This window comes from Penicillium hispanicum (genome assembly GCF_028827665.1).
Source record: "Penicillium hispanicum strain IBT 35686 chromosome Unknown utg000003l_segment0_segment0, whole genome shotgun sequence".
Lineage (NCBI taxonomy): Eukaryota > Fungi > Ascomycota > Eurotiomycetes > Eurotiales > Aspergillaceae > Penicillium > Penicillium hispanicum.
Window position 1 is genome coordinate 2,461,529 of NW_026623195.1, and position 13,546 is coordinate 2,475,074.

Below are 13,546 nucleotides of genomic sequence, written 5' to 3' on the forward strand. Positions count from 1 at the left end.
ATGTCTGAGGTTGGGGATGTCATTCAGCAGATACCTACGAGCTTTATATACCGCGAATGTCCATAGCGCCGTGGCCTTCAGAATTGGATTGATAATCAGTCTTGCCGCACGAGGCTATGCATTGTATGCTAGCAACCCCAATGCCCCGGCCCCTGGGGTTTCTTGGCGACATCGTTGATTGGCCTAGCATCCTCTCAGTGGACAGAATAAATACAATGTGCACCAGTGATATAACTCACGACACCGTGTTTACGATGTCAAAACAATCCAATGAGCAATTATCCACGTTGATTTGACCATTGAGCACTAATAGGCACCAAGGTATGATTCTACGATTACAAATAGACCCCAAGGAACGTGCCGACTACCCGAGTAGCAGTGACGCGTATAAACACTTTGCTTCTATTAAAATTACTCTATCCAGCCCAGCCTCACGTCCCATGCAATGAAGGCCCCGACGAGATCTGCGAGTGAGATCTCTCCTCGCCCCGGGTCACATTGACCTCATTCGTCACCCGGATCCCAGGCACCTTCGAGATGGACCCGTTCGCATCCCGGGACACCGATGTCTCCGAGGGCACCATCTCGTAATCGTCGTGGTCGAACTTCGACCAGTTTAACAGTCGCTTGTCGTCCCGCGCATTGGAGCCCACCCCACTCACGGGCTTGGACGCACTGCGCAGTTTCCCCGCAGATCGCGAGCGCGTGTGGCTGGAGGCGTACTCGGTCAGGTGGCCGAAGAAGTTGCCGAAGACGGGTTTCAGCGCGGGCACGGAGAGCGCGATGAGGGTGCTGGCGATCTCGGCGTTCTCCACGCACAGCATCGGGTTGTAGGCCCAGCTTCCGTCGGAGGCCCATTGGCCGACGACGACCAGCCAGAGGCGCACGCAGGAGATGACAATGACGCTGTGGGGTCGTTTAGATGGAGGTACTTGACAACGGGTTCGGGCATGAGACTTACAGGACACCCGGGAACATGACCAGGGAAAGCTGGATCTTTTTCTGTATCGAGACGTGGAGCTGCTTGATGAGGATGGCGGGAATGGTGAACATCAATACGTCACACGCGAGGGATACACCCGAGTTGACGGAATAGACGAGGCCCCACGATAAACACTGGTAGTTGGTTGTCTCCTGCTGCCATGCATAAGGCCAGAGACCCGTCGCCGGTCTGCAGTGGAAGATCAAAAGGAAGAGTTGAGGGAGATACGCGGCGAAGAGGAGCGGGGCGGCGATCATGATGGCCATGTTCAGCTTGCCTTTGCCTGAACGTGCCGCGAGGCGGTAGTAGAAGGCCAGACCGGAGAGTCGACAGAGAAACAGCGCCGTCGTGTAGAGAATGTGGGCGACAAAGTCGAGTACCTCGGTTTTACGAACGGTGGGTAGAGACAGCACGTATTGGATGTATTCGATATGGCGACCGCTTCCAAGCCGGATGAGGACGATGCAGAGGACGACAAAGCTGATGTAGATTATCTGTTGTTGACCGCAGGGTTAGCTGCTGGCTTCCAGACTTGGTGTATATAGTGGCATTTAATGAGAATTATCGCTGGTATTGTTCACGCAGTGGGTTGGTTGGTTGGATGAGTTGAGACATTTTTGGTCATACATATCTATGCCCTGCTGGAGTGTACATACCAAAGTAAGAATCGCCAGCGCATCATCGAGGCCGACCTTCTTGACAAGAAAGGCTCGCGCATAGAGACGCACAATCATGAGTAGACCAGTAAAGCAAATCATGAACAAGATGCCCGCAATGGCCGAGTGGTCGCGCGATTGGGCGAGGTATGCCAACGAGACATTGTCGGGAATCTTGCCCGCTGCCTCTGCAGCGAGGATATTGGCAGGAATGGCCATCGCAGAAGTGTTCAAGAGCGTTGCATTGCGTGAATATTTATGGAGACATGGCGACGAGTGTCGAAGGTGTAGCGGAGAAGTATCTAGTGCGAGGAGGCCCAGATATGAATGGGGCGCAAAAGAGATTCTCTAATCCCGTCGGGTCCAGTGGACGGAGCGGGCCTTTTGGTTCAATTGATTATAGAAGGTTCTGATCGATCTGGGCAGCAGCCAACGAGGACCGAGGATGCGCAGTGTGGGAGAGCGCGTAGTGGAGTCGATATCGAATGGTCCCAACTCAATGAAGAACGCGATGGTCGGATGGGGTAATCAGAGACTCTGTCGCGGCGGATCTTCGGCGGGGTTCTTTGGTTCATCATGAAGAGGGTCAAATACGAATTAGCACGCTTGACAGCTTGGTTTGGACATGCGTGAAATGAGGCACTTGCCACCGCGAGGTTATTCATCCTTCGCGCCATTTCCCCGGCATCTCCGACACGAACGTGAGTCAGCAATTTCCAATGCGAAATTCAGCCTCCCTTCAAAGGCTGCCGGGAACAACCATCCAGTCAGGACGCTGCCAACCACTGGGCGCAGATCAGCGGGCTCGATCGAGCAGAACCGGGGCGCGGTCTGACTGCGACCGTGGAACTCCTCGCTGAGCAGCCATCGATTAGGCAAGGGAACAACCCGGGTCCACAGACGCGGCACAGTCTCGCAGCCAACTCGACAACTTTCCGACTCTCCCGACAGAAGACCAGGGCGAGATGAAGAAACTCCAATCGCGAGGTGGGCCACATGCCATTAGTCACGACTTCACGGATCGTCGATGGCAGTGAGCACTCCCCACTTTGCTGTCCCCTCATATATCAGGCCAAGCTCCCCTGGGATCGTCGTCCGCGTGGCCGGGTTTCGGTGGAGCTTTCTGTTGTGATTTGTTTTTCTGAGCTCTTGATCGTGAGAATCCAGACACATCACCATGGCGCCCTTGCTGCATGTTGTCGTGAGCGGCCTGGCCTTGGCTGGCGCTGCCATTGTGGCTGCACAACCGGACGGGGAAGACGCCCTGGTTGATTCGCAGATTCTAATCGATCCCTATGCCTATGATTTCCCCCGTCTGGGTGCCCCGGGCTCAACCTTGTTCGCCATGCGCCGATGCCACGGCTTCACACTGGAGGAGGCGAGCGTGGATGAAATCCAGTCGGCTTTGACCAACGGCACTTTCACCACCGTGGAACTACTGGAGTGCTACTTGGACCGGATACAACAGACTCAGCCGTACCTCAAGTAAGTGGGAAATTGCGCCTGAGGATTTCGCGTACGATGCTCACATTCCCTCTAGCGCGCTCCTGCAGTTCAACCCGGACGCTTTCTCCATTGCACAAAAACTGGATGATGAGCGTCACCAGGGCAAGGTCCGTGGCCCTCTGCACGGCATTCCCTTCATTGTCAAGGACAACATTGCGTCCAAGGACCGCATGGAGACCACGGCCGGCTGCTGGGCCCTCCTGGGTAACGTCGTTCCCCGCGATTCCTTCGTCGTGCACGGTTTACGCAAGGCCGGCGCTCTGCTCCTCGGCAAGGGCGCCCTGAGCGAGTGGGCTGATATGCGCTCCAACAATTACTCCGAGGGTTTTAGCGCTCGTGGTGGCCAGTGCCGCAGTGCCTACAACTTCACTGTGAACCCCGGTGGTAGCAGCACGGGCCCTGGTGTGGCCGTCGGTGCCAATCTGATCCCCATTGCTCTAGGCACCGAGACCGATGGAAGTGGTAGGTCGCAACACCTTTTCCCAATCCTTGCGTACGACCCCAGCTAACAGAAACACCAACCAGTCATCAATCCTGCCCAGCGCAATGCGATCGTGGGAATCAAGCCCACTGTTGGCCTGACCTCACGTTCTGGTGTGATCCCCGAGTCTCTGCATCAAGATACGATTGGTACCTTTGGCAAGACGGTCCGCGATGCTGTCTATACCTTGGATGCAATTTATGGCGTTGACAGCCGTGACAACTATACGCTTGCCCAGCAGGGCAAGACTCCTGCACAGGGCTACACTCAATTCCTGTCCAAGAAGGATGCCCTAAAAGGGGCCGTTTTCGGGCTGCCCTGGAAGTCTTTCTGGGCCCTTGGTGATGCTGACCAGGTGGCCCAGTTGGAGCAACTGCTCGCTCTAATCAAATCCGCCGGTGCCACCATCATCAACGGCACCGAGCTCCCCCATTACAAAGAGATCGTCTCGCCGGATGGCTGGAACTGGGACTATGGCACCACTCGCGGCTACGCCAATGAGTCCGAGTACTCCTACATCAAGGTCGACTTCTACAACAACCTGCGCGACTACCTCGCCGAGGTCAACAACACCAACATCAAGTCAGTCGAGGACCTAGTCCAGAACAACATTGACAACTACGGCTCCGAGGGTGGCTACCCCAACATCCACCCAGCCTTTGGCTCCGGCCAGGATGGCCTTGTCGCTTCCCTGGAGAGCAAAGGTATCATGAACGAGACCTACTGGCAGGCTCTCGAGTTTTGCCACCGCACCACCCGCGAGGAGGGCATTGACGCCGCTCTGAAGTACAAGAACCGCACGCTGGATGGTCTCCTTGTGCCTCCCGACGTCGCTCAGAGCATCCAGATTGCCGCCCAGGCGGGCTACCCGGTCATCACGGTGCCAGCCGGTACAAGCCAGGAGTCAGGCATGCCTTATGGTCTGGCGATCATGAACACTGCCTTTTCCGAGCCCACTCTGATCAAGTACGCCAGTGCCATCGAGGATCTCCAGAAAACCTCGGGTACCAAGTGGCAGCGCACTCTTCCCGAGTGGCGTGGCTACCTGCAGCGCAACCTGCCCGTGATCATGTAGACGGAAACACAAATGCAAAGGCATACCATTCATGTATAGAGACAGAGAATTTGTGTATCTACTCTCTGTATACCATGCACCATGTACAAATAGAGATCCATTAGCATCTATTGCTCACACGTACTCATTCGAAGAATTCGTTTTACCGCTCGTCGTCGGCCTGTGAAAAGATCGGCTGGCAGGTAACAGGCGCGATGTCGACGAGGAAAATCTTGGAATCGGCTTGCCGTACGATAGGGGCTAAGGTTAAATTCTGTGGGCCATGAGCCAATCTGTCTGAATTTGTCTACATTATGTTAGCTTCGAATTTATATTGAATAGACCGCACAATTCCGAATCTGGACATGAAGACCGAGCGTGGAGACGCCACCAGAACATTCCTAGCTCCATACGTACACATACAGATCTCCATACTGATGGAAAAGCATTCATGCGACTCATGCTGTACTTTTGGCAGGATATACCGCAATCAATAGTGGTTCGGAACAACGTCCACAGTCCAGGGTGCACTCTCGCGTGGTTTGATGTCATTGAAGCGACACCCAAGGGATCGGCAAACGTTGATCGTCATGGATTTCCCCGGGTGTTCTGGTCTTGTGCGTATATCTACATACCAGGAACTGACATCTTCGTGCAATATCCTGCCAAGACGGAAGAAATCTGGTATTTCCTCACTCGCACCCCAACAACGAAACGTCCGAAGCCCCGGACACGCACACACAGTCGCGAATCCGCTGGCAAATTTCATCACGGACGACGCAGTCGCGGAGCAGCGCCGCACCGAGTAAAGCGTCCGGCATGGACAAGCTACTCGATGCGGTATGGTGGGGCGCAAAGGGGGAAACGTGAAACATCGTCAAGCCCCGAACTGATCCTGGGTCTTTTCCCGTCCACGCCGGCGCACGCGTTAATCAACTCTCGTCTGCGGACTCCCTTCTTTCTCTCCTCTTCTTCCCAGCGAAGGGAGATTGGCTGCTTACCCACGCCTCCACACGAGCCACTGCTTCCATGCCGGAATCTTCCAGTATCAATCTTGCCCCTGGCTCGTTCGAGCTCCACGGTGGGACCCAGCTCTCCTGGACATAGCTGTCTCATTCGCCAAGTCGACGGCGGTATCACCATGTCTGTTAAGTCGACCACGGCGAGTACCTACTGGACAACTGGAGACTCTGAATTGGACCCATTGGTGGAACAGAGATTCTCCACGCTGCGAATTTGAATCGCATCGAGATGAGAGTCGAGTGCTGCTGGCTCTATATAAGAAGAATCAGCACATCCGCTCCCTAGGAGTCTTTGCATACCACTCTCCTTCACCATTCTTCTTTCCCCCGTCGTTCTTTTTTTTTTTCCTATCATTCTTTTCACCATGAAGTACACTGCTCTTCTTGCAGCCTTCGCTGCCCACGCCGCGGCCGTTAGCGTCTCTGGCTCGGCAGAGGGTTTCGCGAAGGGCGTCACCGGCGGCGGGTCCGCTACCGCTGTCTACCCTACTACCACCGACGAGCTGGTCTCGTACTTGGGCGACGACGAGGCTCGCGTGATCGTCCTCTCCAAGACCTTCGACTTCACCGACACCGAGGGCACCACCACTTCCACGGGCTGTGCTCCCTGGGGCACCGCTTCCGCGTGCCAGGTGGCTATCAACCAAGACGACTGGTGCACCAACTACGAGCCGGACGCGCCATCCGTCTCCGTCGAATAGTACGTATAGCCCGGTCCTCTGCACCGAGCAAGACGCTAACAGCCAACAGCGACAACGCTGGTATCCTCGGTATCACCGTCGCCTCGGACAAGACCATCCTCGGCGAGGGCTCTGCCGGCGTCATCAAGGGCAAGGGTCTGCGCATCGTCAGCGGTGCCAGCAACATCATCATCCAGTATGACTCCACCCCAGCCTCGCAATCTACATGGGCCCATTGCTCACACCCGCCAGGAACATCGCCATCACCGACATCAACCCCAAGTACGTCTGGGGCGGAGACGCGATCACCATCGACGACAGCGACCTGGTCTGGATCGACCACGTCACCGTAAGTGCCGCATCCACCCCGGTCACCACTACGACCAGCACCTAACCGTTCCGTCCAGACTGCTCGCATCGGCCGCCAGCACATCGTCCTGGGCACCGAGGCCTCCAAGCGCGTGACCATCTCCAACAGCTACATCGACGGCGTCTCCGACTACTCCGCCACCTGCGACGGCTACCACTACTGGGCGCTGTACTTTGACGGCTCCAACGACCTGATCACCCTGAAGGGCAACTACATCTACCACACCAGCGGCCGCAGCCCCAAGGTCCAGGACAACACCCTCCTGCACGCCGTAAGTATCCCTGCACGGATCCCACCGGGAATACCATCTCACCCGCAATCCACAATCACAATCCAATACGTGTTGATACGATCCGTCGCACTAATGTACATTTGACGGACAGGTCAACAACTACTGGTACGACAACAGCGGCCACGCCTTCGAGATCGGCTCGGGCGGCTACGTCCTGGCCGAGGGCAACGTCTTCCAGAACATCGACACGATCGTCGAGTCGCCCATGGACGGCGAGCTCTTCACCGCGCCCGATGCGTCCACCAACGAGGTCTGCGAGACCTACCTGGGCCGCGACTGCGAGGTCAACGGCTTCGGCAGCTCGGGGACCTTTGACGAGGCGGACGAGGACTTCCTGTCGGACTTTGAGGGCAAGAACATCGCTTCGGCGACTGCGTACACCTCTGTTGTTTCCAGTGTGGAGTCGAATGCTGGCCAGGGTCATCTGTAAATACCTCTTGTCTCTGAGGGTATCTGGAAGATGGGATGAGCGGTGGTGATATCGGGTAGGGAAGAAGTGTTACCCTGAGAAAATGCGTTCCTTTCTTCGAAACTTCTCTTCTTACATTCACGTTTAAACTTGCACTTACATTCACAATTTTACAACTTTGAGAGTGACTGATTCGTACAGTGGAACTAGAGGACTACAAGCCGGGGATTCATGCGTATTCATTGGTATCCAACAAGTCGTTAGTGGTCGGTGCTCGGTGCGAGCTGGCTATAGGTCATAATAATAACGAGGCAGTCAAGGCCATGTAATCCAAGAGCTAAGGCAGTCAGTTGACGATGATAAGCGCCGGCCCAGCGAGCGTCCACTTGGCCACACTCGTCACATCTGCAAACGGGCCATCGCTCTTCGTCACGACGGCAATAGTCAATCCGTTCATCAGGTTCTCCTCGTATGGGAACAGCGCCTGCGCCACCGTCTGGTTGTCCTTGTGAGAAACCGGGTGAAGAGGCTCGACAATCGGCAAATTGAGCTGGTTGATGTACGTGATCCACAAGGGATGATCCGTCTCATTGCGCGCATCCTCAAAGACGAACGTGAGATTCTGGGTTTTGGGACCGGGCGTGGTCGTCAGGGTTAACTTCTCGAAGGTGCGCAGTGGGATCTCGTTGATATTGGGGCAGCTTCCAGGAACAACAAACTCCTGGATCGCGGTGAAGGCGAAGTTGAGGTCCGAGGTTGTGAGGAAGGGAAGCTCGCTGGGGATCTTGCCCTGCATGATGCGGAACCATCCTTGTTGTTCGCCCTCCTGGCCGATGACGGAGGAAATCTCGCGGGTCAGATCCACGTCCCGACCCAGTGCGAATCGCTCGACGACGTCTTGCAGCGTGCCGAGGACAAGATCGGTGAAGGTTGACGCCAGGACAATCGCCGAATCGAAGTCCTGGACAGGGAAGGTATACTGGCAAGGCTCAATGGGGTTGACATTGAAATGGACCAGGGCGTCATTGGCGCGGAGCGCATGTAGCTCCTCTTGCTGTTGAAGCAGTGTGTTAGTATACGACACGGAGCATACCGTTTAATGAAGGCCAGATGTTCATACGGCAAGAATCGCGCGAAAGGATCGGAGAATCAAGTCGCGATCACTGTCATTTGAGAAGCGGTATCCTTCGACGTTCTTGGTGATGTTGACCAGAAGCTCATTGAAAAAGGCCACCTCGAAGAGCTCATTGAATGCAATGAGTTGTAAGTTGACGATGCCCAAATCGCTGATGACAGGTGGTGGAGGGCCGTTGGGCAGAGTTCCATGGGCGTTTTCTTCGATCTTTTTCAGCTCGCTTGGGCTCGGATTGGGCATTCCATCAGGAAGTTCGCTGCTGGCCCGGACTGTCTTCAGTGGAGCTGCGGCGATGGCTGATGCCAGGCTCAACACAGCAACAGCAGCGTTGAGAAGATGCATGATGGCGGAGGTAATGAACGCAGTGTAAGTAATATGGAGACAGTAAGATAGACACTATGGAGGTGACTGGGCCAAGTGTTCTGTACAAAGAACAAGGAGAAGAGAGGGAGGAGTCAAGAAGCTCAGTGTAAACCAGTCGGCGTTGTAAGGAAAGAGTGTCGTAGGGGAAGGAACCAGCGACAAGTCATCTTCAACTTCGGAGTCAAAGAGACATCGCATGTATCACCACGCGCCTATATTTAGAGGAGTGAGGAGATTCAAAATGGAATTTCCTGGTGTCAAAGCCTGCGCGAGCTCAACCTGTCATTTTGCTCTTCCACGAGCACTGACGCTGCGGTGCAACATTGCGATCGTGAAGATTCCAATACTGGAGAAGCGGGAAACATGAATTGCCCTAAGAACCACCGGCAACCTGCATGTTCCAGTCAATGCGGCCACGATATTGGCCGGCATGATGGGGCCCTAGGACACCTTTCCAATGGGATTCCTCTGCTCCCGAGTGCAAGATTGGTGTAGCCTTTCAGCTTAGAGACCCAGCCCGACCTCGCGATAATTTGAACCAAGAAAGTGGGCTCGGTTGTTAGGATCTCGCTTCTCTGTCATCTGCTCAATGTATAAATGAATGTACTGTCCCGAAGCACCTGATGATCAGGGACTGCTCCTTGCGGTGGTTGTGATTCTGTCCTTCCATAGTAGTCGCGTTTGAGGCACTATCCATCCTCATCTATGAGCAGACCGGGAGGGACAATATCAAAACACGTAGATGTTGATAATATGGAGATGGCAGGCTGGAGGTAAGCGACTAGGCACTAGTCGGGCCGGATGTTCTTTGCGGGAGTGCTAGGCATCGCTGTCTTCCCTAGCTGGAATCACGCCGTGCAGCAAGAAATCATCCATTTCAATCTGATCAACAATGAATTGACCGAATTATTCTGAAATCTGCAGAGGCGGGCTGGTGCTTTGTCAGCGTGGACCAGAACGTGGAAGGTTCCAAGGTTGGAAGGACCTGGTGTTGTTGTTTCACGATCGCCAATCTCCATATATGTCACAGCCCGACACAATGGCATCCGATCCCAGCTACAAGCTCTCCCCGGAGCAGATCACTCACTTCATGCGATATGGATACGTGCGCGTGCCAGCGTGTTTCTCACGGGACAAAGCTGCCGAGTGGACGGCCGACGTGTGGACTCGACTCGGCTACTCCCCTACAGACAAGACAACCTGGACCTCCGAGTGCACCTGGATGCCCGAGCACAAGGAGGAGCCGGTCAAGAGCTTCGCACCCAAAGCATGGGCGGCGATCTGCGAGCTGCTGGGCGGCGAGGACCGCGTGGCGGAGCATTCGGCCACCTGGAACGACGCGTTCATCGTGAACCTCGGCACGCCCGAGTCGGAGGGAAAGTGGCCTCATCCGTCTGATTTGCCCGGGTGGCATGTGGATGGCGACTTCTTCGTGCACTTTCTGGATTCGCCGGAGCAGGCGTTGCTGGTGATCCCGCTGTTTACGGATATCCAGGACCACGCGGGTGGCACGATGGTTTGTTGCGATGCAATCAAGGCGATTGCCCGGCATTTGGTGGGTAGGCTTCTTTCTTTGTGTGTGGACCTGTCTGATGCCTTCGATGCAGTACGATCATCCCGAGGGCGTGTCCCCGTATATGGTCCCGCGTGGCGGAAGGATCAAATCCAACGATGACTTCTACACGTCAATTGTCAAAAAGTGCACCGAGTTCCATGAGATGACCGGCAACGTGGGAGATGTCATCCTCCTCCATCCACTGATGGTCCACTCGGTGTCGGTCAATAGCCTGAGAAACCCACGGATCATCACGAATCCTCCGGTCCAGTTGAAAGAGCCGTTCAATTTCAGCCGCAAGGACCGCGGTCAGCTCAGCATCGTGGAAAGAAAGACGCTCCAGGATCTAGGGAAAGATCGGCTGCGATGGTGGAAGATCAAGGGCGGCAGGGAATTCGTGGTCCCTGATCGACTCAAGACGCAGGAGCAATTGAAAGAGCAGGAGCTGGAGAGACTGAAGGCATGAGATTGGAGACGCCGCGGCGTGCAGAAAGTATTTCTATCCTTATGTGACATGAACACCGTTGACGAGCTCCTGTATTCTTTAGCTTACATACCCTTTTTGTCTCTCTCACGACGATTCGCTTCTTTTGGCTGGCTGTATGAGACAACAACTCTTTTCTATGCTTCACTCACTATACTAGAGTCCAGTACTCGGGGCAAAAGAATAATGCAGTTCACGAAATCAATTACGGACATCAATTCGCATTTCATCGCTTTCTCCATAGAAAAATTGAGGAGATCCCACCGACGGCAGACACACCCGCAATCACCTCCCATACCACTCGCAAAGCTAGTACAGAGACATCGTTGATCACTTCTCTCTGGCTATGGGACATTTTGCCCTGGTCGGTCAGAACAAGATAGTCCTGAGTTGCAACCAAATCTGCGTCAAGACCAATATTCCGAAGTTCCTGATCGAACATGTTCAAAAATACGACGGCTCCGACAGGGACGGCGACAGCCATGCCCCACACCCGCATAAAAAGCGACATATGGATCGGCTTGGTCGAAAGATCATCATCTCCTTCCTGTGCAACGCCATGGATGCGAATGTTATAGCTCGACAGCAGAAGACCATGGCCTAGTCCCGCAGTAAAGAATAGAAACACCCATCCCACCGTTGGTGTGTCTGTGTCGAGGAGAATGGAACATCCAGCTGAAAGCGTGGCCAAAATCCAGCCACTGGGAACGATCCATTTGGAGTACTGAGACTCCCTCGCAAGAAGAATCCCCACCACTGCGGCTGGTGTGACAGCGAGACCGGTGATGGCGAGTAGAGCGACGCTAGAGAGAGTGGCAGAGAAGGACTTGGTCGAGACGAAGTACAACGCGAAGAATTGTAACTGGCAGAAGACCTGGACCGTGGTTAGCCAATTAACTGGTAAGGCTGGGTCTTCACGACTTACCACAAACCCATGGCAGAAGATGCCGAGATACATCATCGCGAGAGACCGAGTCCGGAAGACTTGACCTCCAAAATACGGGTGCAATGCCCATTTAGCTTCATAGAAGCCAAGCGCAGCCATTACTGCCAGGCCGACTGCGATGGGCATCAGTGTCTGCCATTCATCCCACCCATACGAAATCCCACCCCAGGCCAGGCCGACGAGAACACTCCCCGGCCCCAGGAACGCCATCACGGCCCCCGGCCAATCCAACGTCCGCAACTTGTGAAGCGCGACATTCTTTGCGGCGCGCAGATCGACCGCGAAAGGGAGCAAAAGCAGTCCGAGGACGCAGAATATAAAGTTGAAATAGAACGCCCAGGTCCACCGCGCGTTGTCGGCAAACAAGCCACCAATAATCGGGCCTAGGATGAATCCAAACATGCGCGTCAGCTGGATGTAACACGAATATCGGGAGTGGATCGACACCGGGGCTGACTCGGCCATGGCCACCAAGCAAAGGCTCATCGCACCGCCTCCGCCGATACCCTGGACCAGGCGGCCGATGATCAGCTCGGTCAAGCTCATGGAGCCGCTGCAGATCCCCGTGCCGATGGTGGTACACAAGACGGCGATGATCCACACGAGGCCGTGGCTGAAGACATCGCAGATCATCGTGAAAAACGGTTGACTCGCTGCGCTGACAATGAGGTAGGCCGTGTTCACCCAGAAGGTACTGACGAGCGGCGCATCGAAGGAAAAAGCCAAATACTTTGCCGTTTCGTCAGCGATGCCCCCGAACCTGGGGATTTCATGGTGGTCAATCAGGACCTACAGGCAAGATGGGGAGCAAGACGGTCGCATCAAATGTGTCCATCATTGCTAGAATGACGATGCAAATGAATACTAGCCGGTCGCGCACGGTAGGATGCCATTTTTGTTCGTCCAGGGAAGGCCGGTCGTGGAATAGGTGGATTGTGCTGTCCTGCGCTGCGGTAGGAGTCACATCGTCGATACTGTTGACACTCGCGTACGGAACCAGATCCCCCTTGGACTCATTGCCAAAACTCTCCAGATAAATGACTGGGTGTCCCATCTGCGGTTGCTGTGCGCTGGATCGTGTCTGATGGTCGAGTTATACGCAGGCGATCACCCAGGGCACTGCAACGGACTGCACGGTAGAAGGTGGATAGCGCAGGAGGTCATGGCCGACGTAGTGAAGACCCGTGACAATCATTTTTTTTTTTTTGCAGACTTGACTTTGCAAGTCGTGTGGGAACAACGTCAAGGGCGTCGATGCCGTGAGCCTTGAAAGGGAGTCTGTGCTTGGATTCCAGGGCCTCAAGGGGTGTGTGGCTGCTCAACAAGGGATGCTCCCAGCCAGGGAATATCGGGATCAAAGGCATCCCACTGGTGAGGTCCTGCTTGTATTCCGGTTGAGCGCGTGTCTATTGAGAATGTCGATGATTTCAGAATTGCTCAGGTCGCTGTCCGTCACGTGGATATACGACGTACTATAACACTGATGCCAGACAAGACTCGGATCTCTACACGGGAGTTGATCCGGATCGTTTCGCATCATAGCATTCCAGTCATTGATGTGCCTGTTTGGCCCAGGTAAAGAAAATGCGAGGGCATGCTCTCCTGGTCTCC

At 54.8% G+C, this 13,546-nt stretch overlaps 7 protein-coding genes across 7 annotated transcripts; 4 read left to right on the forward strand and 3 right to left on the reverse strand.

The window, feature by feature from the left end:
• Positions 1-431: 431 nt before the first annotated feature.
• Positions 432-1,857, reverse strand: N7459_003358 (uncharacterized protein; the record flags this gene model as incomplete). Its single annotated transcript, XM_056942542.1, has 3 exons — positions 432-906; positions 962-1,476; positions 1,639-1,857. The coding sequence occupies 3 exons, from the start codon at positions 1,855-1,857 to the stop codon at positions 432-434; spliced, it is 1,209 nt and encodes a 402-aa protein (XP_056802425.1).
• A 958-nt stretch (positions 1,858-2,815) lies between these two features.
• N7459_003359 (putative amidase) lies at positions 2,816-4,700 on the forward strand (the record flags this gene model as incomplete). The annotated part of the gene is made up of 3 exons (XM_056942543.1): positions 2,816-3,123; positions 3,179-3,606; positions 3,670-4,700. 3 exons carry the CDS (start codon positions 2,816-2,818, stop codon positions 4,698-4,700), a joined length of 1,767 nt encoding a protein of 588 aa, XP_056802426.1.
• A 430-nt stretch (positions 4,701-5,130) lies between these two features.
• Positions 5,131-5,919, forward strand: N7459_003360 (uncharacterized protein; the record flags this gene model as incomplete). Its single annotated transcript, XM_056942544.1, has 1 exon — positions 5,131-5,919. One exon carries the CDS (start codon positions 5,131-5,133, stop codon positions 5,917-5,919), a length of 789 nt encoding a protein of 262 aa, XP_056802427.1.
• Positions 5,920-6,066: 147 nt separating this feature from the next.
• Positions 6,067-7,473, forward strand: N7459_003361 (polysaccharide lyase family 1 protein; the record flags this gene model as incomplete). Its single annotated transcript, XM_056942545.1, has 5 exons — positions 6,067-6,401; positions 6,452-6,577; positions 6,634-6,730; positions 6,789-7,022; positions 7,135-7,473. 5 exons carry the CDS (start codon positions 6,067-6,069, stop codon positions 7,471-7,473), a joined length of 1,131 nt encoding a protein of 376 aa, XP_056802428.1.
• A 325-nt stretch (positions 7,474-7,798) lies between these two features.
• N7459_003362 (putative sexual development protein (LsdA)) lies at positions 7,799-8,929 on the reverse strand (the record flags this gene model as incomplete). The annotated part of the gene is made up of 2 exons (XM_056942546.1): positions 7,799-8,506; positions 8,573-8,929. The coding sequence occupies 2 exons, from the start codon at positions 8,927-8,929 to the stop codon at positions 7,799-7,801; spliced, it is 1,065 nt and encodes a 354-aa protein (XP_056802429.1).
• Positions 8,930-9,989: 1,060 nt separating this feature from the next.
• N7459_003363 (uncharacterized protein) lies at positions 9,990-10,971 on the forward strand (the record flags this gene model as incomplete). The annotated part of the gene is made up of 2 exons (XM_056942547.1): positions 9,990-10,505; positions 10,558-10,971. 2 exons carry the CDS (start codon positions 9,990-9,992, stop codon positions 10,969-10,971), a joined length of 930 nt encoding a protein of 309 aa, XP_056802430.1.
• A 244-nt stretch (positions 10,972-11,215) lies between these two features.
• Positions 11,216-13,130, reverse strand: N7459_003364 (Major facilitator superfamily domain general substrate transporter; the record flags this gene model as incomplete). Its single annotated transcript, XM_056942548.1, has 4 exons — positions 11,216-11,863; positions 11,915-12,664; positions 12,729-13,005; positions 13,066-13,130. The coding sequence occupies 4 exons, from the start codon at positions 13,128-13,130 to the stop codon at positions 11,216-11,218; spliced, it is 1,740 nt and encodes a 579-aa protein (XP_056802431.1).
• Between the last annotated feature and the right edge of the window lie 416 nt (positions 13,131-13,546).